General features: G+C 38.7%; 1 protein-coding gene and 1 long non-coding RNA gene across 4 annotated transcripts in view; one reads left to right on the top strand and one right to left on the bottom strand.

Moving 5' to 3' along the window:
- TRAF3 (TNF receptor associated factor 3) overlaps positions 1-22,023 on the bottom strand; it is a 130,502-nt gene that overhangs the window by 10,332 nt on the left and 98,147 nt on the right. Inside the window, exons 5-10 of one of the 3 annotated variants that reach the window (XM_029059655.2) lie at positions 16,208-16,312; positions 15,188-15,355; positions 12,129-12,209; positions 8,272-8,346; positions 6,516-6,608; positions 2,025-2,165 (exon numbers count right to left, since the gene is read on the bottom strand). In XM_029059655.2, coding sequence (XP_028915488.1) covers positions 2,025-2,165; positions 6,516-6,608; positions 8,272-8,346; positions 12,129-12,209; positions 15,188-15,355; positions 16,208-16,312 — 663 coding nt within the window. The remainder of the gene's footprint in view (positions 1-2,024; positions 2,166-6,515; positions 6,609-8,271; positions 8,347-12,128; positions 12,210-15,187; positions 15,356-16,207; positions 16,313-22,023) is intronic. The other 2 variants (XM_029059685.2, XM_029059692.2) reach the window with 2 other exon arrangements.
- On the top strand, positions 4,716-8,514 carry LOC114810084. The gene is made up of 2 exons (XR_003757817.2): positions 4,716-4,788; positions 8,014-8,514. It is a non-coding gene; the product is annotated as an uncharacterized LOC114810084 (long non-coding RNA).

Below are 22,023 nucleotides of genomic sequence, written 5' to 3'. Positions count from 1 at the left end.
CCAGACATCAGAGGTCACTGAGCTCCATTTTCCAGGCAAAGAGCACATGAGGTGTGGGCTGGGGATTGGCGGGAGGTGGTGAGAACCGTCCAGAAAGTAGTGAAAGGTGCCGACAAGCTCAGAGGTGTTCTCAGTGGCAGGCAGAGAGCGGACAAGGAGGCAGGGAGGGGTGGACAGAGGAAAGGGTGGGGTGGAATGGGATGGGAATGGGGGGGAGGCAAAGGGGGAATGGGGATATTGGAGCTCCTGGGGGATGCATAGGCTGCAGAAGCCCCTAGAAGCAAGGAGGCGGGACTCAGATACCCAGCCACTGGGGCCCTAGTCACATTAGACTGTAAGCCCATCAATGGGCAGGGATCATCTCTATCTGTTGCCGAATTGTACTTCCCAAGCGATTAGTACAGTGCTCTGCACATGGGGTAAGCGCTCAATAAATGCTATTGAATGAATTTTCTGGCCTACCTCCTGCTGGGGGTGCATACCCTGAGCGGGGCCTGTGTACCCTCAAAAATAATACTGGAAGGCAAGAAGTGGGGAGGGAGGCTAGGGATACAGGAGAGAAAGGTATTGAATTCAGAGTATAGGGAGGGTCAGAAAACCCTACGGGAACACGGGAGGAGAAGAGGATGAGGGGAAAAGGGCTGGATGGTTAATTATGTTTTTTTTTGTTGTTGTTGCTGTTATTTTAACTTACCTGTCAGGATGGGATGTCACGTTGAGGATGTTCTGGAATGGGACCTAATTAATTCTACGTAAGACTATGGGAAAACATCATCTGTGACACAACCATTCACAATACAGCTATATTTTCAGGGAATGTAACTTGGCTGCATTGTGAGATATACCTGGAATACTGTTATGTCCAAGTAACAGTTTCATACTCTTGGTATTCACCGTTGTTTTACTATATTAAATGGTATAAATCACGAAAATACAAAGCATTGCATGGCACCGTACAGTGGTTGGGAAGCACAGCAGCATCTCGTCTTGACCAAGACTCTGAACGCATGCATAACTCTTTCTTCCTGCACAGAATCTACTTGCATCAATCTGTGGATCATGTCATACCATGTTTGGGGAAGAAGGTTCCCTAAGTTTTCCATCATACTATATCCATATCATGCAATGTAAGCATGTGTAAGAAGAACTTAATATATTTGTACTTACCTTGGCACACACACACAAAAAATCTAACCATCGATTTCATTATTGGTACATATTTACAATGCTTTTGGATTGAGAATTACATTCAATGTGTTTTTATTCCTGGTTCCTAGTGCAGTCATATGTTTTTCATCTTTTTTTATCTTGCTAATGCATTAGCACTCTTTCTTGCCAATGGGAAACTATAGTTCACTTAGCACTCCTTTTGCTTAATTCTGTATTTTCATGAAACCAATTCAAAAATGCAAACTGGGGTATAGGAAAGTCTATGAAGAAATTAATGCTACAGGATAGATCACTATTTTACGTGCTGAAGCCCTAAAAAGCCAAAATAAGGAGAAAAGATATGAAAAAGAATTTATATTTCACTTGTCAATAAGTTGTTTTCAAACTGGCCACTTGCCCATGTCTGGCCAGGGTTCTTAGAGCAGGGTTTGATTAATAGGGTGAGGGAAACAGTTATAACCAAATTGTTTAGATTTTATTCATTTTAGAAGTGAAAGCTTGTAAGCAGTGCACTTTCAAAGCTGATGAGTAATTCAATTTTCTAAATAATAAGTACAAAGTATCTTTTATGTAAGACTCTTGAGGACTTTACTAGCCCCAGTTTTACAAATGAATGAGTTCAGTGACTTGCCCAAGAAACCAGGCAGGGCACAAACTGGAACTCCTAGACACCAACTCTTGTTCTAATCAACAAACCGTGCTTCCTTTCACTGTTTTCTTTAAAACCATACCTCCCTATATTTTTAAAAAAGAAAGGACTATTACCATTAAAACACTGTGAAAATCTTAAAGCAGAAATGGAAGTCACAATTTTGACCCTAACTTTCAAATCTGGTTGGGTCCAAAGGTTTTACCTGTAAATGAAGTATTTTGGATTCATTATTCCGAAGCATTTCCTTCTGTCTTTCGATTTCTATTTCAAAGCTGCAAATTTGATTGTGTAAACTTTGAATACTCTTGTTTTTTTCTACACTTTCATTCTGCAGCAGGGATACCTGGAAAATAAATGCTAAAAATTACTCCAAGCCATATAATAACAGTAATAACAGTAAAATGTCGATTGCACTGAATATGCCTTTGACTAATCTAGGAGATGATGGAATTCTGAAATATTTCTAGTTATCAAGAGAGAGACCAGGAATTCTTATACTTCTTTTGGATTCCTGGGCCTTGTTTTGGGAAGATTTACTTCCATAAGTGAGATGAGGCAGAGACAATACACAATTCTATGTCTAAATCATTTTGTAGCTTATTTAGAAGTTCTCAGTCATTTAATAATCCAAATCTTCAAACTCCTGAGCATTAGCAGGCTGAATGTACAAAATATTAGAGACTCTTACTTAGTGTCCACTGGGGTCAAAGGAATGGATATGTTAACACTTCCACTCAAAAATAATGGCGAGGGGAAAAAAAGATTCCTAATTGCCTGTTACTGAACAGGTTGGAGGAATGTCAGAAGAAATACATTTATGGCAAGTCCACAGAATAGAAGCTAAGAGAGTATTCCTCCAAACTTTATCTAATTTCTGTTCCAAAACTTTCATTCAATACCTCACTTCCTACACATCATCTCATACCCGAGGGCAATTGATTTTAGGGGGAGGGTTTTGAAAGGCGGCCCCAAATTGTTCCCATACATTACTGTAAATCAAGTTTCCGAATTTTTGTAAGAAAAATTTCCAGGATGCTTTGATGCCTTACGGACCGTGGGTAAGAAAATATATCATCTTCATAATGAAAGACCATCATCTTCGTATTCAAAACACATGCTACTCTTTGGATATTGCTTTCTGTTTTAACCATATCAGCTAATGAACAAGCCAGTGAAACAACTTTCTAAAACCACTTTTCTACCCTACTGTATAAAATGATGTGACCAGTAGGAACTACAGTTATTAATCAATGTTCTTGTTTTTATCCATACTTCAGGCTATGAGTCCAATGCACATGCATTATTTTTCTAGCCAAAGGAAATACAGACTAAACTAATCACATTCCTGACCACGTATTTCAAACACAAACATTTTAACCCAGCAGTGCAAGCCCTCAGTCCCTTCCACAGTACACAGGATTTCAAATTAATTGATAATAATATTTAATTCATAGTAAACTTCAATGAAACTCAACTTCATAAAATGGGCCAAAAAAAGCAATGTAGGTTCTTCAAGGGCCAGGCTTCAGTACGCATTTTCTCTGGTGCCATCCAGTACGATTTACATCAAAAACTTCACTTTTCATCCCTGAAAGGAGCAGCTAACACTAGCCCCTGACGATGCTTGTGGGCATTTAATTTTGGAATGGCAAATTCCACCAAGGTCAAACTGTTATGAATAGGTTATTCTCAATAAGAATCGCTCTCTTAATGATAGAGCGGGACTCAAATGGTTTAAAAGCAACTCTATCCAGTAGCCGTTTCCAAGATAACAAGTGAGAGAACAGTTTCAGCCTCCTCGGATACCCAGAAAAAAAGGAACCCATATGGGAACCTCAGAAACCTCAGAAAAAGCAGTCAAAGAATTGTGAATGTTTCCTGAAACAAATACGGCTATGAGAACTAGAGAGGTGGCCATAGGACACCTGCAGAGGATTTTGTTTGTCCTCCAAATGCTTTAAAAAAATTGGTACTGCAGGTGAAATGACTTTACATGGTAATACTGAACATTGTTAAATTCCTCTCATTTTTGGAACTGATCTTACTTGAACAAATATATTCTTATTACTGAATCAGATCCCTTCAAGAAATTAACCTTGTACAAACAGAAGGCAAGGCTGGAAGGCATTATAATGCGCTGTATAGATTCTGTGCAACTTCAAGTGTACACGAGAAACACTGATTCCCTGAGATCTTATTTTACAAATACTATGCAAGATTCTCTTTTTACATGGTTTCACGGGCCTTTTGTCAATCTGAGTTAAGATCTTTTTATAAGGATTGTTTTCTGCAGCAGCATACTTTACCTTTGCTTCCATACAAATTTTTTTGAGCTATTTTTGGACAGGTTCACCGTCTTCACCAACAGATCTAATAGGCCGCCAACCTGTCACAATCTAACTGCAATCTAATTTAAGGCTGAAATCATCTCTTCCGAGTTCAAATTTCTACAGTCACATTGCAAAGACAGTCAGTTTAATTCTCCCTTCCCCGCCATGGGAGCGTGGAGCACCAGAAGTGACCCAGACCATTAGACGTGCAAACTGGTTCTCTCTCCCACTCGGGACCACATTTTCCAAGCAGTTCAGATAGCAGCCACTTCTGATACCTATGAAAGCCACCTCCTAAAAAGAGAAAAACCCAGGAGGGAGTGAAGAGTTTCTCATCCCTGGCCCTGGATGGGGAGGGAGAGGTACCTTATTTGACCAGCCCAGGTATGAGAGGGAGAATCAGGTTTAATATCAGTAACACTATTGTTCTATCAAATCTTTACTTCGGAGTTGATGAAACCTAGTAAAAACAGAGGAGCATAAACACTAACATTCTGACTCTATATTAGAACTTCATGACAAAGAAGAATCTATCCCAGAATGAACAAGGAATCACTGTGTTGAAGGGGTATATTCAGGTGTTTTGGAAACTTCCCAACTCTGAGGTCCTGGAAACTCCTTGGGATTTAGTATAAGGTAACACTTCCACATTTTCCTACCAAGGCCCGCAACAGCTCTTTTCATTTATTACCTCAAGACTCCATATTTTGGTGATATTTACACTAAATGGAAAGGTCACTCACAAAACTCTCTGAAAAATATCACTGGTGTATGATATGTAAACTAAGGTCATCCCAGTAATCTGGTATGCCCTGGGATTTCCAATGATTCAACCATTTGTTCTGAATTAGAAAACAACAAGAAGGCAGGAAATGAAGATGACAACAATGATAACTGATAATTATGTCCTCAGCAACTTCCTTTCGGTAGCAACTGGAAGGAAGACTTGAAAAACTAGAGACAGCAACTTTTACAAGAGCCTGCTTTGGAAATCAGGCCAATGACCAAAGGAAAAAAACAACCCATCCTCTACAACACAAAAAATGGCCAGGTACTGCTTAAGTCACCCAGATTGGACTGAACTGCCCCGCCAAATGAAAGGCCAGCTTTCAAAAGGTCATGAGAGCATTTATCCAAGTTGATTATCTCTGAGGATACAAATCTGAAGATAAACTATGAATTCGCTTCTCTCAATCATCAAACTCAAGAATCGGCTGTGTGCCAACTGGTTCCCTCTCAGAGTGAACGGCTCTACGAATGTTAAACACATGAAAACTGTGGCAAAATCAGAAAATCCTTATCGTTAGCCCAGCTTTTTTTAAAAAAAAGAAATGTACTAAAAGGCATCGGAGGGGAAACTACAATGGCAGGAAATGGACAATCAAGAATTTTGCTCACCGAACTGTGGAGAACGATCTCTTAGACGAAGGGATAAGTTATGTTACCTCTTTAATCGTTATGCACTTTACTTTGCTATTACATTAGCCTATTTCACCTCTTGCCCCAAGGGCACATGCATACAAATGAACCAATTCAATTTAACCTTAAGAGGTTACTGTTTTGTTTTTGCTTTTGAATCTGGGGTTCTTCCAAAACAAATAACTTAGGAAGATGTTTTGGACTAAAATAAATCATCCAAGTAATCCTTTCGGTGAAAATTTTGGATTTCTTAGAGGATGTGCCCCTTTCAAACCTTCTCACTTGGTCGAACTTGGCTGGAGGAAGCACTCACATGAGTTTTAAATTCAAAATCGAGAGAGGGTTTAATTTTAAAATCTCATCTCCTCGGTTAAATGCTTATCTGAAAAAATGAACTCCTTCTGAGGAAATCCGGTGCAGCCAATCTCTTTCTAGAAATTCTCGTTAGCTTCCAAATTTTTCTCCTGGAAAAAGGTACCATGAAAACGGAAGCTGCACGCTCAGCATTAGAGGCAGGTCTAGTTAACTTTTCTTTGGAAAATGCATGTGAAAAAATAAACCTATTCATAAAGTAAGCCTGCTGGTGAACTCTTTAAAGACCCCAGCTCAGAAGGCCTTAATGGGAGAGTCTTCATTCCTGAGTATATCTCCCTCTCACAACCATGAAGAACTACAAAAACTAATTCACTGTTAACCGTAATGACTTCACAAGGGTTATGATATTTAATTAATAATAGTGACTGAGGGAAAAACATTACTTAAAAGCTACATTAATAAAGGTTTGATTTGATTAGGGGAATTTAATAGCTTTTGAGCTAGCTAGAGGGCTACCTGATTTTTGCTCTCCTCCAAAAGTGGCTAAACCAAAGTGTTTTCCCCTGTTACTTAATTGGAAGAAATGAATGAAAACTTAACATAAATGAGTAAAAGATGCATGTATATACCTTTTTCTCTAGAGAATTACTCCACTCTTTCAATAAGTTAACATGCTGCACTGCTGAGCTGGCCTCATGTGCTTTAATTTGCTGGTTTGTTCCCTGTGAGAACAAAGAATTTAATACATTAAGCCAATTTATTTTTAAGCTAGACAAAAAGACTGTAACACACGACTGTAAAACCAGCACATTTTTTGAACATAAATGCAGGCTCTGAAACTATGAAGTGAGGGATGTCTAGTGGTATAAAAATCAACAAGGGACCTCCAGGTTAGAAAATTAGATTTCTGTGGCTTTCTGATGAAGGTACTGGTAAGGTTTTAACATATATGGGAGGAAACTGAGAAAAAAAGATCCATTTAAAATGAAAAATACTCCCCCGTCCTACTTGGTACTAAGGTTTCGAGTGTGACTGATCCTTACTATCAAGCAATAACCCACACCTGTGATATCCTGGGCTGGATTTGCTATCTGGGCTCTTTTGTTACTTTATTAATCAGTCTAACAGTTCTTTCACAGAAAATATAAAAGGAAATAGTTTTGGAGCATTGAAGTCATGTCTAGTTGTTGCCAGAATAGCCTGCTGACACTCAAGGCCCAATTAGAATCAGAACAAATGGTTTACGGAGGTTGGAATCACACCATAAAATACTTCCTTGGAGAGTTAACTGTGGCCAAAGATTTGCTGCTTCCATGCAGCCTAAGGATATTGGTACAGATAGTTACTTAAGAAGCTACATACAAACATACACAATATACAGAGTATATCAGATGTAGATCATTTCAGATTTGGTTTTTCCATAGCTTTAATACTAATGTGAAGCCATTCTTTGTAAAGTCTGAATTCTTTGGAAACCCGATAATGGCAGTGCAACTGATAACATTTGCTTGATCTCCAAAACATAAACTCTGTATATAGAATATTCATGTGTATGTATATGTCAATATATGTAGAGCTATATATAAACATATAAATACACGTACACAAAGAGAATGAATGATAATACAGAAGACATAACAGTGGCTAAGGATCAAGATCAATTATATATAACAATAACACAGTAAGCGCCACTTCCGTATTCCAAAGGGTGAGTGAGGTAACGAAGGATTGGGTGGGGCAAAAGTGTCGCAAACCAGAATGTAGTAATATCTTTGTATTTCTACTACCTCTGTCCCCTGCGATCCTCCTGAGAGGAACTCCTGCACCGCTTTACACGAGAGAAAATTGAGTTCACTGGCTACGTACGGTGTGTCACTGTACTGTGGCGAACTATCTGAACTGATCCCGGGTTTTTTTAGTTCTACGACATTGCTGGAATCGAATCACATGTACGTGTTAAAAAAAACACACCGTACACATCTACATTTCATATGTTCGTCATACGTATACTGTTGGAACTGAAGGGCTCGTTAGAGAGTTCAATATTTAGAACAATGAAAATTCCTTTACCAAACTGTCTTGGAAACCCAAAGATGTGGTTATGTCTTTTTTTTTCTTATTTTTCAGAAGAAACCTAGGATATCTTCAATGCAGATGTTCCTACAGTAAGAACATCTTCTGGCTCCCCAAGGAGTCTCTCTCAATGAAATCTTGAGGCACCACCAGGATGGAGAGAAGTGCACACATCTGCTGCACCCAGCCAGTGTCAATCATGCCAACTAGGTGGTTCTGCTTCTTAACCCAGACTAACGGAGCCCCCAGCCTGCATGTTAAACTGTCAAAAGAAATGGCTTGAATTGGGAAGTATAATCATCATATACTGACCTGAAATGTGCAGCCATAACGCTTAAAACTACACGTACTTGGGGCATTAATACATTCTGACAAATGTGCATTCAACTGCAACGGGAAAAAAATGTGAGTTTTGGAACAAACGATTGCATGATAATGCTCAAACATTAAGGGCACAGATAATCAGGGTTGTATTACTAAGTATGGTGTTAAGTACACAGGTGTATATATTATCTGCTTTCTAGACGAATACAGTAAATATACTGTACTATGAAACTATGTGTATACACACAAATATGCAAATATAGAGAAATACATTCAATATAACATTATTTTCCTAACTGAAGGTTTTCTAGAACAAATATTTAAAATGTGACAAGCCATATGCAAATTCATAATTAAACACACACACACACAAAACAACACCCACACACAAAGACCAGAAACAAAAATTGCATGAAACACACATAAAAGGTATTGTATAAAGGATGCAGCTGAATAATACATTTAAAATATAGCCCACAAGTAAAGAATAATTTTAGCAAACTTGCATAATAAACAGCCATGTTTCATTATTTGAAAACAATCAGAGATGAGTTTTTGCTCTTCTGAAAATACCTATTTCTTCCACACGGTTTGTCTTGAGACCATTCATTTTTTTTAACAACTTTAAAAACAATGGCTTGGTTTAATGTGTCTTTAAGTATTTCCACTGATTACAAAAACCTAAACAAGGAAAGAATACTAATAGGAGTTGGGAAAGGAAAATTCATCTTTCAGAGAAATTCCTAGTTCAGTTAAAATGCTCTTGAAATGAAGTGAAATTCATCTATCTAAAAAGGGTATGAAAATACCAACATTTTAAAAGCACATAATACTATTTGTTTCGATGGCACATAATCTTTTTAGGGATGCGTAGATCTAAATATAATTACCAAGCACTCGTCCCCCTAACCATAAAAATGGCATTAGAAAACTCCAGGGATACATTTCACTGAAGGAAAATAATTATGCCACAAATCAGAGTAAATGGTGCACAAATGTGCAATAAAAGAGTCACAATAAGGTGTTTTGCTCTGTTTACCACAGCCCGGATCCTAAGCTAAGCATGTTGTCCATCATACATGCTAGCCAAGTGAACGTACTGTTTTAAACAAACTAATGAGTCGGCTGAAACAAACTTGTCGGTTCCCTATATGTTTGTGTTTACTTTGGCGAAAACCCGTTTTGATCAGACAATAGTATTTGGTCACTGGGTCATTTTCTTCTTTAACTGCTACTGGGTAAAGAGCTGGTGTTTTTTGGAAGGTTCCCCATATCGGTTTTGAAAATCCAAAATAACAATCAATTTTCCCACAGAGTACAGAGCTAAGTCACCCCTGGTGAACTGGAAAAGGAGTCACCGGCAAAGTTGTTGCGATACTCCTTATATATGACCAAATATTAATGAACTGCAGGTTCACAAAAGCGGTGGGGAATTCCATCGCAAATGACCAACTTGGTTTGTGAATCAGAAAGCCCATGAGCCCAGTAGCATTTCTCGCACTTTACATTAATGTTCTTCATTTTCTCTTCAGCAGAGAAAATACCACACTTCCTCTGACATTAGGTGCTCCCCTTCAGCAGCCAAAAGACTGTTCAGTTTCAGTGAATCGGTGGCTCCTACTCTAAACTGTAAGCTTGTTGTGGGCAGGAAATGTGTCCGTTTATTATTTTGTACTCTCCCAAGTGCTTATTACAGTGCTCTGCACACAGTAAGCGCTCAATAAATGTGACTGGATAAACACTGAGCTGTTTTCCTGACAATATACTACCCTGTCATTTCACATGAACCCTGCAGAGCTTCCTCTGATTCTCAGGAGCTAGTCCACCAAAATCCAAAAGAGAACAGAAAGAAATAAGATAAAAGTTTAATATGCACAATGACAATACTAGAGGACAGTAAGCATACAGAAAGAGCAAAATAAATGCCCCCAAACTGTAACAGGACAACCAGAGAAGGGGTTAATTTTAATGATTTGGATTTTTTTAAATATGGAAAGAATGTGAGGCAGGAAGGAAGATTTAACAGACAATTTTTGGTGGGAAAAGAAAATTACTTCGAGATTTTGAAACAAAGCATGTTCAGTACACCACCCCTCACAGAAACCTTATGCACTGTCCTACCAGTGGAAACACTAATGCAGCTAAGTTTAAAACAAAAACTACCACTCATGTAATTTTCTCAGAACAAGAACTGTACTTTCTCTTGGGGTTGGATACCCTGAGAGCTCTCAAGGAAAAAGCAAGGCGACTGCCATAACAAATAAGCAGCCTGTCATAGCGGACTGAGGACAGGCTTGGGAATCAGAAGGTCATGGGTTCTAATCCCGGCTCCACCACGTGTCGGCTGTGTGACCTTGGGCAAGTCATTTCACTTCCTCTGTGCCTCAGTCACCTCCTCTGTAAAATGAGGATTGAGGCTTTCAGTCTCACGTGGGACAGGGCCTGTGTCCAACCCAGTATGCTTGTACCCACCCCAGCGCTTATTACAGTGCCTAGCACACGATGAGTGCTTAACAAATCCTACAATTATTATTCTTATTAGACCACTGAACCCCACAAGTTACTAGCCTGTTTTCAATAATGGCAGATATAAGATTTGCAAAGTAACACGGAAACTATCTCCACCCTACATCACTCCCTGTGTTCAAATTCACCTGGTTTAATACTACCACCGAAAATGTATTTTCTGCCTGGCCCTGACTAGCGACCTGTCTGAAGTACAAATGTTCCCGGTCCTTGTTATTTCACCTAAGCCTGGCCTTTCACCAGCCAAATAAAATATACTTCAAGACACACAATTCCTGAGCAACACTGAGTGAGGACCCCCTGGCAAATTCACCATTGTTCAATGGAGTCATAAGGGAAACCTGATAAACGGCTGCCACTGAAATGAGATTGTCAACACACCTCTAATTAACAATCCCACCATGTTCTTATTCTAAATGTGCTTTTGACTACTTCTCAAAACTATTTTGCTGAAAGTAAATCTTGCAATTCATTATACATGACTTCCAACCTGACCTTGTTCTAACAACCAAAAAATTTTTCTATTTTATTTTCTGAATTGTGACCATCTTTCCTAGCCCTTCTTTTCAAATCAGTCAGTGGTATTTACTCTGTGCAGAGCACTAAATTAAACACTTGGGGGAGAAGACAGTAATGAGTAGTAGATACAATCCCTGCCCTTCTTTTTCAGGTTTTTTCCCTTACTGTCAAAACAGTAGATGTATTCTGAAGTCTCCGATCTTACTACTGTTCTTTGGGTTTTTTCTATTTTTTGGCATTTCATAAAGATCACTGGCTTGCAAGGGTTTTTGGGGTTTTTTTGGTTTAAGAGTGATTGATCAAGATGGGAGAGGCCTCTCATCATCAGAATTTACACTACCAGCACGTGAAATCTAAGCTGCTAAATTTATTTTAGCATTCTACACTTTTCATAGTGTAGGTTCCTTGGGCTGTCATTTAAATGGAATCCAAAGACTAAGGAAAATTTGAATTTTCCACACTACTCCAAATCTCTGAGAGTTATTTTTTTTTTAAATACAAATAAGTTCATGGAAGAGACAGCTAGAACGCAAACTTCTTTGGATAGTATTTTGGGCAAATTTTCATTGGCCATTTCCCCTCCGTGAAATACATTTACTTAACAAATCCACTTACAGTGTAGGCAGCAAAAAACGTAGTTATACTCCATTGTAATACTCAAAAAATTCTTTTGATATCACACATTAAGGAGAAAATGGATTTGGGGACAGCTCTGAAGACAGCGCATAATGAAACTTTTAAACCTAATAGTAGTAGCTAGTTAATTTTCAACAGGTAGAAGGGCTGGTCAGACATCTTACCTCACTCCTCAAAAGTGTTTGAACACTACACTTATGCGGGCATGAGACTACAACACATGGACACTCTGTATCTTCATGTTTCTACAGAAAGAAGGGAAAAATAATTATTCCTTAACTTTTTTATAGTCACCAATTTTCCATTCTTTTTTAATAACTACTCCCAATTAGCCACATATTCTCCAGGACTGCTCCACCATACAGTCAAATTTTTATATTTACGTTTTCAAAAAAATGCACTCATTTGACACAATCCTTTGAAAGGAAATAGTCTTAATATAGCATTTCAATGACATTTATCCCATAGCTCATTATATTTTAGCTCTTTGGGAAACAATGTTTCTGATCCTCTCCCTCCATCCTTATTCTCCTGAAGTGACAAGCATTATAATCACTCTGACCCATGGAACAAAGAAACTGAGCCTTATCAGAGTCCAAAAACCACTAATCACTGAATGCTATGAGGTTTTAATCACGGTCAAAAAAAAGAGTTCTTCCTGTTTTCTGATTAACACCTTTATTTCATATTTTGAACCTGTATGTGGTAATGCTTCCACAAACTAACTTTTACAGAACTCAGAATCTCAGAGCCAGGTAACTGCACAGAGAGCTATGTCTGCAAGTAGCCTAAGGTTTCTTAATTTACAGAAGATGTGTTTGTCCTAAAGTTGATTTCCCCCCACCTTTGTTTTAATGGTCTTTCACACTTTTTAAATCCCCAAGCGACTGATTTCCTTTTGCATACCTCCCTTCTAAACTGAGTTCTTCCTGGCTTCTTGTGGTTGATTCTTTCTTCTCATACATGTTTATAAAGCTCTCTAGGTTACAGAAATGTTTTACCTAGTTTCTCTCAGCAAGGCAAAAACAATAGTAACATGCAGGTTTTACTGAAAAAACAATAATGGACTTAAAACAACAACAGTAACACACTCTTTACACATACTGAACAAATCTATTCTGAAACTAGTTTTCTAAATCCTGATTTATTCCTGGATCAAATGATTGGTTAAATTGACTTTTTTTTTTTTTTTAGTTATTTGACCTTCCCAACCGTAGCTTTTAAAAAACATTTCTAAAAATTAGAGAGTCAACATTCTGAAAATTAAATCCTCAAGTTTAATAAAAAGAAAAAAATACATAAAAGTGATGTTAGAATTCAATGACAAGAAACATCATCCTGTAGAACTTCAACTACAAAGTCACTGAGCAAGGAGGAAATTAATTTTCCTAATCCCCAAATAAACTAAAGACGTGTATAAAAATTCATTATAAATGCAATAAGATTAATCGATAGACTGCAGGACAGTTCTGCCTTAAATATTTTTTGACTGATCTGATTTAGCTCCAAAGCTACAGATTGTTCGAGGCCAGGTCAGTACTAGGGCAAATGCATCAATCTTAATCCAAGACAATTTGAAATGGGGTCAAGAGTAGTATGAAAAAGAAGGGGACCCATCCCTAACGGTTCACCCCTTTTTCGTCACAGTGCTAATTTTAATTAACTACTCACTTTAGCAAATTCAGTAAAATGACATGGTGTACCAGTGGTCTTCTTCATGCTTGCTAATGAACTCATATCGATGAGATAATTGGATTACTGCATAGAGAGTGTATGTGTAAAATACTATAACCGAATTCTATTACTCATGGTCTCAAAATCCAGTAACTTTAACAGGTTAATTTTAGGTACATAGTCATTACTATTCAAGCCAATTATATTATGCTCAATTAATATTTGAGGGTCTCCTTTTAAGGTAAAATAATTTTTCCTCAAGGAGTTCAATGGGCCTCCAACCCATTAATATCCTTTTTGAAGTAAAGAAAGGGAAAGAGGGAGAAGGAGAGAAGGGGGAAGGGGGCTAGAGAAAGATGGACAAAGTCTATCTTTTCATTTGCTGGGAAAATAGAGAGACAACTGAAAAGCAGCATTGCCTAGTGGATACCGCATGGGCCTGGGAGTTAGAAGGACCTGGGTTCTAATCCCAGCTCTTCCACTTGCCTGCAGTGTGTGACCTTGGGCAAGTCACTTAACTTCGCGGTCTCTCAGATTTCTCATCTGTAAAATGTAAAACTGTGAACCCCATGTGGGACAGGGACTGTGCCTAACCAGATTAGCCTGTAACTACCCCAGTGCTTAGTACAATGCCTGGTACATAGTAAGCACTTCACAAATACCATAAAACATTGTTCTTAATCACTAGAAGCAACTAAGAGCCATCGTTTCTAAGAAATGGAAGCAGTTCGAGGATTACCCAGAGGAAATGAGGAAAACCTAGCCATGGAAAAGCACTGAAAGAAAAAAAAGTAGAGTGACTAAATATGCAGATTATGAAACAGAGTCATTTAATTTTACAGTTTTGTAATGTAGGATCAATACAGAGACCTAGAGAGACCATGAATTCCTCCAAAATGTCTATACACCCATATACACATCCAGGCCTCTCTCCTAGCCTTAATTTTTAAGTCACTCTTATTATTCAAATGCCTACTTCGATGTCGTAATGACACAAAGAATGATCTCAGTTCTAATCAGAGATTTCATCAGTAATTTATTACTGCATCTACTGGTGGATATTAGTTGGTATTTCTATCAACTGATTTACTCTGCTACTCTTGTCCCTCATTTTTTTTTAGCTTCTCTTCATATGGCCACGCCTAATTGATGTCATGTGCACATGATGGAAGTTGTAGCTGAATGATTTAAGTAGTCAGGACCAAATAAAACATGATAAATGGTACTTCTGCAAAGTAATTTCTGGCTACAGAGCAAGGTAAAATATGAGCCACTCATCACAAGCATTCCTGAGGATCCCTCCAAAATCTTATTTCATATCCTTGACAACTAAGTTTCTTTTTGTGGCTGCAGGAAATAATGTTATTTATATAAATCCAAGTGGGAAAAGCAAATTTGGCATCATAAACAAAACCTGACAAAAACTCCTAAATCTCTAAGGCATTCAATCTAGTGGCTAGATCTAAAGAATAAGAAACGCTGATTCTTGCATGAAATCTGAACTTTAGCGAAGGTCTGATTTAAAGAAAATGGAAAAAAAATACTACACCTGCAATGTAATCATTGGAACTTGACTTGTACAATATTTACATGTGGCCTCCCGGTATTTACAGGATTTTTCTATATGGTCAGGTAAGTCTTTTCTCAGCACTTTTTCTTTGCAGTCAGCACGAGGACATGAAAGTTCTTCAAATTGACAATCACTTTTTAAATGTACCTGCAGAGACAAACAATACCAGTCCTTAGCTTGCCATCTCGATTACATCTGAAGCACAAAAAATCAAACAAGCGTCAGATTCTACTCCTGAAAGTACACCACCACACAAAAGATTTCCAAAAACCCTGCTGCCTTTTCTGTGTAAGACTACACACAGTACATATTCACATATATATATATATATATATATATATATATATATATTCATAAAATATATATTCACCAAAAGACCTCACTTCTCAGACTGTGTTTGGAGATTGCAATCAGATCCTTAAACTAAACATTTTTTTTTTCATGGATGGCTGGAGAATTGAACTGCTTGAAAACTTACAATTTAGGTAACCTCACGAGATTGACCTGAGGATAATGAAAATCTGAAATAAATGACAATACTTTAAGGGACCAAAAATGTAGCTAAATAAAGAAGAAAGCATTAATAAGAAGCTTTTAATGTAACTTTAAGATTTTAAAATCAATTACGATAGAGGTATACAAATTCATTTTCTAAGAACCTGAAAATTGTGAATTTCTTAGCAATAAAATACTGTGAAAAATAAAGTCCCGCCTCTGCGTTTCATTTCTCCCTCTTCCCTGCTTTCCCTCAAAAACCATGAAGTGATGTCTACTCAGCCTTATTTTAGGGTCATATGTCTTTTTCAAATAGACTGACATATTTGCTCCAAAAAACAGGGTAACTTAAAGCAATTTTGAAAGTCCAACATTTTGGAAACACTACTGAAAGGCAGATGTGGCCTTATAGCCAAATCATACACATGACTGAACTGGGGAACCATTTCAATGAATTAAAACATTTATGTTTTTAAAAATTCATAGTAGGGCTATTCTGCTCACCAGCAAATGTCCCAGAGTTAACTGTTCTGTGCAACCTCTGTTTTCATTTCTACAGTATATTTGAAGAGCAAGTATTTCTCGCTTGCAGCAATTGTCCTTAAACACCTGCAATGGAAACGACACTTATTTTAGAAGATTAGCATTGCTTAAATGCTAGGACACGCTACCTTGTGTGAAATAAAAAATTTAAACAGAATCACGAGACATCAAGTGAAAGAGTTACAAATCATCTGGGCCTCTGCAGGCAGAGGGAGGCACAGAGTGGCACTGACTATGAAACACAATTTAAACTGCTTAATTTTGGACATCTGGATAAGACTGGCCACAGAAAAAGAGTCTAAAGTCTATACCCACTCCCTTGAAGACTTCATTTGCTCCCATGGCTTCAACTACCACCTTACTACCACCTTTATGTGGGTGATTACCAAATTTCTCTCTCCAGCCCTGACTTCCCTCTCCTCCTCCTGCAGTTTCCCATTTCCTCCTGCCTTCTGGACATCTCCACCTGGATGTCCCACTGAAGCTTCAAATTAAACATGCCCGAAACAGAACTCCTCATCTTCCCACCCAAACCCTGTCCTCCCCTTGTCTTTCCCAACACTGTAGACAATACCACTATCCTCCTTATCTCACAAGGCCTTAACCTTGGCATTATCCTCGGCTCATCTCTTTCAGACAACCCACATTTTCAATCCATCACCAATTCCTGTCAGTTCTGCCTTCATCACATTGCTAAAATCTGATTTTTTCCTCTCCTACCACATTAATCCAAGCACCTATCCTATCAACAGCCTCCTTGTTGACCTCCCTGCCTCTAGGCACCCCCCTCTCCAGGCTACACTTCCCTCTGCTGCCCGGATTATTTTTCTAAAAAAACATTTAGTCCATTTCTCCCCCCTGCCTCAAAAGCCTTCAATGGCTGCCCATCCACAACTGCATAAAACAGAAACCTCTTACCTTTGGCTAGTAAGGATTTAATCACCTTGTCCCCTCCTAGCATACCCCCCTGATTTCCTACTAGAGCTCTGAGTGCTCACTAGCACCCACCTACTCACTTTCACCTTAATCTCATCTACCGCAACGCTGATCCCTTGCCTACATCCGACCTCTGGCCTGGATCTCCCTCCCTCTTTACAAACCACAAGGCATCACCCTCCCCACCTTCAAAACCTTATTAAAACCACATCTCCTCCAAAAGGCCTTCCCTGAGTAAACCCTCATCTCCTCTACACCTTCTCCCTTCTGCGGTGCCCTTACATTTGGGATCTGTATCCTTTATTCACCCCACAGAACATATCCTGTCTATCTCACCGCCAACCCTTTTCCCACGGCCTCCCTCTGGCTGTAAAATATTCAATCACCTTGCACCCTCCTTACCTCACTGATTTCCTACTGCAGTCCAGCACGCTCACTTTGCTCTCCTAACACCAACCTACTCACTGTACCTCCAACTCATCTACCTCGCTGCCGACCACTTGTCCACGTCCTCCCACTGACCTGGAATTCCCTCCCCCTCCATATACGCTAGACAACCACAACACCTTCAAAACCTTAAGGTCACATCTCCTCCAAGGGGCCTTCTCCAAATAAACCCTCTTTTCCCTGGCTCCCTCTCCCCTCTCTCTGGTCTATACAGTTGGATCTGTGACCTTTGGGCAATTGGAATTCACCCACCCTCAGCCCTACAGCACTTATGTACATAGCTATGAATTACATATTATAAATTATTCATATCTGACTCCCCCTCTAGACTTTACATTCACTGTGAGCAGGGAATGTGTCTACCAACTCTACAGTATTGTATTCTGCCCAGCACTTAGTACAGTGCTCTGCACATAGCAAGTGCTCAATAAATATCATGGATTGATTATGTACAGATCTGTAATTTATTTTAATGCCTCCCCCTCTAGACTGTAAGCTCTTTGTGGGTAGGGAATATCTTTACTAACTCTTATAGTTTACTCTCCCAGGTCCTTAGTACAGTGCTCTGTACACAGTAAGCGCTCATAAATACAACTGATTGACTCATTAATCCCTCCTGCATTGTCTCCGCATTTGGATCTATACCCTTGAAGCACCTGATATTCTCCTCACCCTCTACCCCACAACACTTGTGTTCATATTAATCCTTGCCTCCCCCTCTAGACCGAAAGTTCATTATGGGCAGGGAATGCATCTACCAACTCTGTTGTATCATACTCTGCCAAGTGCTTAGAACAGTGCTCTGCACACAGTAAGGGCTCAATAAATACCTAAATGTCATTAGCTGATGGATAAAACAATATCTCAAGAGTGGTTTTACCATCGACGTTCCTCCCAAATTTCTCAGTACTTAGACCTATTTTACAGCTGAGAGTCATACGACAGGAAAGAAATAGGGTTAAATCAAATTTGGAGGAGGGAAGATGAACTGTAAAATCTCTAACATTTTCTGCAAATCTCAAACATTCTAGACCAACTCTTTAGCTAAATGCTAAAAGTAAGCAGCATGGCATAGAGGATAGAACATGGGCCTGGGAGTCAGAAGGTCAGCATAGGTTCTTATCCCGGCTCTGCCACGGCCTAGTGGATAGAGCACAGGCCTGGGAGTCAGAAGGTCATGGGTTCTAATCCCAGATCTGCCACTTGTCTGTTGTGTGACCTTGGGCAAGTCACTCAACTTCTCTGTGCCTCAGTACTCTCATCTGTAAAATGGGGATTAAAACTGAGAGCCCTGTATGGGCTGCGTCCAACCCAATTATCTTGTATCTACCCCACAGCTTAGAACAGTACATGCCACATAATAAGCGCTTAACAAATACCATAAATATTATTATCATTGTCTGCTGGGTTGCCCTGGGCAAGGCACTTCACTATGCCTCAGTTACTCCATCTGTAAAATGGTAATTAAGACTATGAGGCCCATGTGGGACAGGGACTGTGTCCAACTTGATTTGCTTATATCCAACCCAGCGCTTAGAACAGTGCCAGGCACACAGCAAGCACTTAACAAATACTATTATTATTACTATGAGTGTTTCCTAAAAAGAAATTAAGGAAGTTATGGGGCAAATCAACCTCCTTAGGGACAAGGGTAACAAGAAAAACCAGTATGCACAAAGTGAATACATAATCAAGCAATTTGGAAGCACTAACAGGACCTTGGCAAGAAGCAAATTTCTTATACCAATATTTCTCCAGAAGAGGCAGCAGTCTACCTACTACAAAAGTACTTATTAAAGACATCAAAGACTAAGTCTAATCTGATAACACAACTAAGCTTCTACTCTTGAAACGTAACGTCTCCATCCCTTCTTTTTAGTTTTCCCTAGACTGATTTTATTTTCCACTTACTGACGCACTGGGAAATACCCTTACTTCCTGGTGATACCATCAACAAAATTTCAGTTGGCAAGAAATTCCAATAAACTTCCACCTCTTACTATTCTAAAGCAATGAAAAAACATATGTAGAATCTGAATTTTCACAGGTCCAGATTTAAAAGGGAAGTTCTTTTATTTTAAGTATTGCCAATATTTTTAATTAATTTATTAAAATTAATATTTTAAAGTATTTGCCAATTAGATCTTTTTAAAAAACAAATTTTACTAAAATTCCCAAATTATTCAGGAGGTTGGTTTGGAAAACAGTTTTATTTTTCACAGAAAATTACTTTTTGCCTTCAAGAAAAGCAGGTGTGGCGTAGTGGATAAAGCACAGACCTAGGAGTCAGAGGATCTGGGTTCTAATTCCAGCCCTGCCACTGGTGTGCTGTGTGATGTTGGGTAAGTCACTTATTTTTCTGGGCCTCAGTTACCTCATCTGTAAAACAGGGATTAAGACTGAGCCTTATATTATGGCATACAAACTGTGTCCAAGATGATTTGCTTGTATCTAACCCAGCAGTTTAGTATAGTGCCTGGAACATAATATACGCTTATCAAATACCCTAAAAAAGCTCAGTCTTCTCTGTAGGGTGTTTTATTTTTTTTTGAAGAGGATACATCAATCGTTCATATTTATTGAGAGCTTACTGAACACAGAACAATGTGCTAAGCGTTTGGGAGAGTCCAATACAACAGAATTGGTAGAGAGGTTTCCCTGACTACAAGGAGAATAAGCATGGCCTAGTGGATAAGAGCATGGGCCTGGGAGTTTGAAGGGCCTGGGGTCTAATAATAATAATACTTATGGCATTTATTAAGCGCTTATTATGTGCAGAGCTCTGTTCTAAGCACTGGGGTAGATACAGGGTAATCAGACTGTCCCACATGGGGCTCACATTTTTTCAATCCACATTTTTTTTTTAACAGATGAGGTAACTGAGGCACAGAGAAGTTAAGTGACTTGACCAAAGTCACACAGCAGACAAGTGGCGGAGCGGGATTAGAACCCACGACTTCTGACTCCCAAGCCCGTGCTCTTCCCACTAAGCCATGCTGCTTCTCTTAATCCCAGCCCCGCCAGGTGTCTGCTGTGTGATCTTGGGCAAATCACTTCACTTCACTGGGGCTCTGTTACCTCAGCTGTAAAATGGGGGATTAAGACTGTGTCTACTCCAAAATTTAGAACAGTGCTAACAAATGGCACAATTATTATTATTATTATTAATAAGCTCAGAATTTAGAGGGACTAGTACATTGATCATTCTCTGCCCACCCCCCCAATCCAATTCAAGTACTGTAGCTGACTGAATTATCCAAGTTAATGTGTGTTACATATTTAAACAGTTTTTGTCTTTTTGTAAATGGCACTCACTGTGCATATGTGGCTGAAAAGTCTAAGGCAAGACTAACTGCACTACCACTCTGCATATAAAGACCATCTCCTGTCCTACTGTGTTAATATATTTACAGCCCTTGGCATTGTTTTAAGGTTGTGACTCTTAGTTTTTTTTGGCCCTTTCAAAGCTATTGCACAAAGAGGAACATTGATAAATGATGCTCACCAAAAACCTCATCTTACCCAACAGCCTTATTTAGCCTTCTCCATTTCCACTACCAAAATTCTTGGTAAAACTGCTAATAAAGCTCCCTGTGGACAGGGAACTTGTCTACCAACTTTTTTGCCTTGTACTCTCCCAAACACCTGTACTTTGCCCACAGTAAGCACTCAAAAAACACCACTAATTGAGAAGTAAAATTGACAGTGTTTTACTTCTGACTTTTTAAATTTTCTCCTTTTTTCCCCTTTCCTACTGTATTTGGTGAATATGTTGATCACCAGCCAAATGCTTACATGGTAAGCAGTTTAAAGGAGGAAGAGTCAAGGTGAGGAGCTAGACGATAATAACAGTTTGTATAAACCCCTTTGGAGAGTCAGCTGAATTAGAAAACTTGCTTTTAATTGTTAAACATATGAAATAATGTAGGAACTTAATTTGGGAACCAAGATCAACAAAGTTTAACAACTTTCTCTCTGGCTTTCAGAAGTTAAACAGTGGTAAAAAGCTACCACTGAAGATTCTGTTTTTATTGTCAACTTCCTGAGAGTCATATTTGATGTGCTAAACAAGCTTTCTATAATCAGTATTCTTTATTACTAATCACAGATCCATACTTTTTGGATGATTGATCATTTCAAAAAGATCAGATTCAGGGTTTCATGTAATTCAAATACTTCCCAGGAAGATATCAAACTGGAGGAGCACAGGAGAGAGAAGAGAGGCCAAAATAAGCAAATGAGATAAACTAAACAAGTCTGAGAATAAATTAAGGATGGCATTTAAGTATAAAATAAATTCTGTTTAAAAGGTTTAACAATAATTAGCCTTCCACAGAAATCAGACTTTCACTTGTTTTTAGAAACCTCAAGATATACACAGTTTAGAATCTCTG

The sequence above is a fragment of the Ornithorhynchus anatinus genome, chromosome 1 (assembly GCF_004115215.2).
Source record: "Ornithorhynchus anatinus isolate Pmale09 chromosome 1, mOrnAna1.pri.v4, whole genome shotgun sequence".
Classification (NCBI taxonomy): Eukaryota; Metazoa; Chordata; class Mammalia; order Monotremata; family Ornithorhynchidae; genus Ornithorhynchus; species Ornithorhynchus anatinus.
This window is presented reverse-complemented; position numbering and strand designations above follow the sequence as displayed.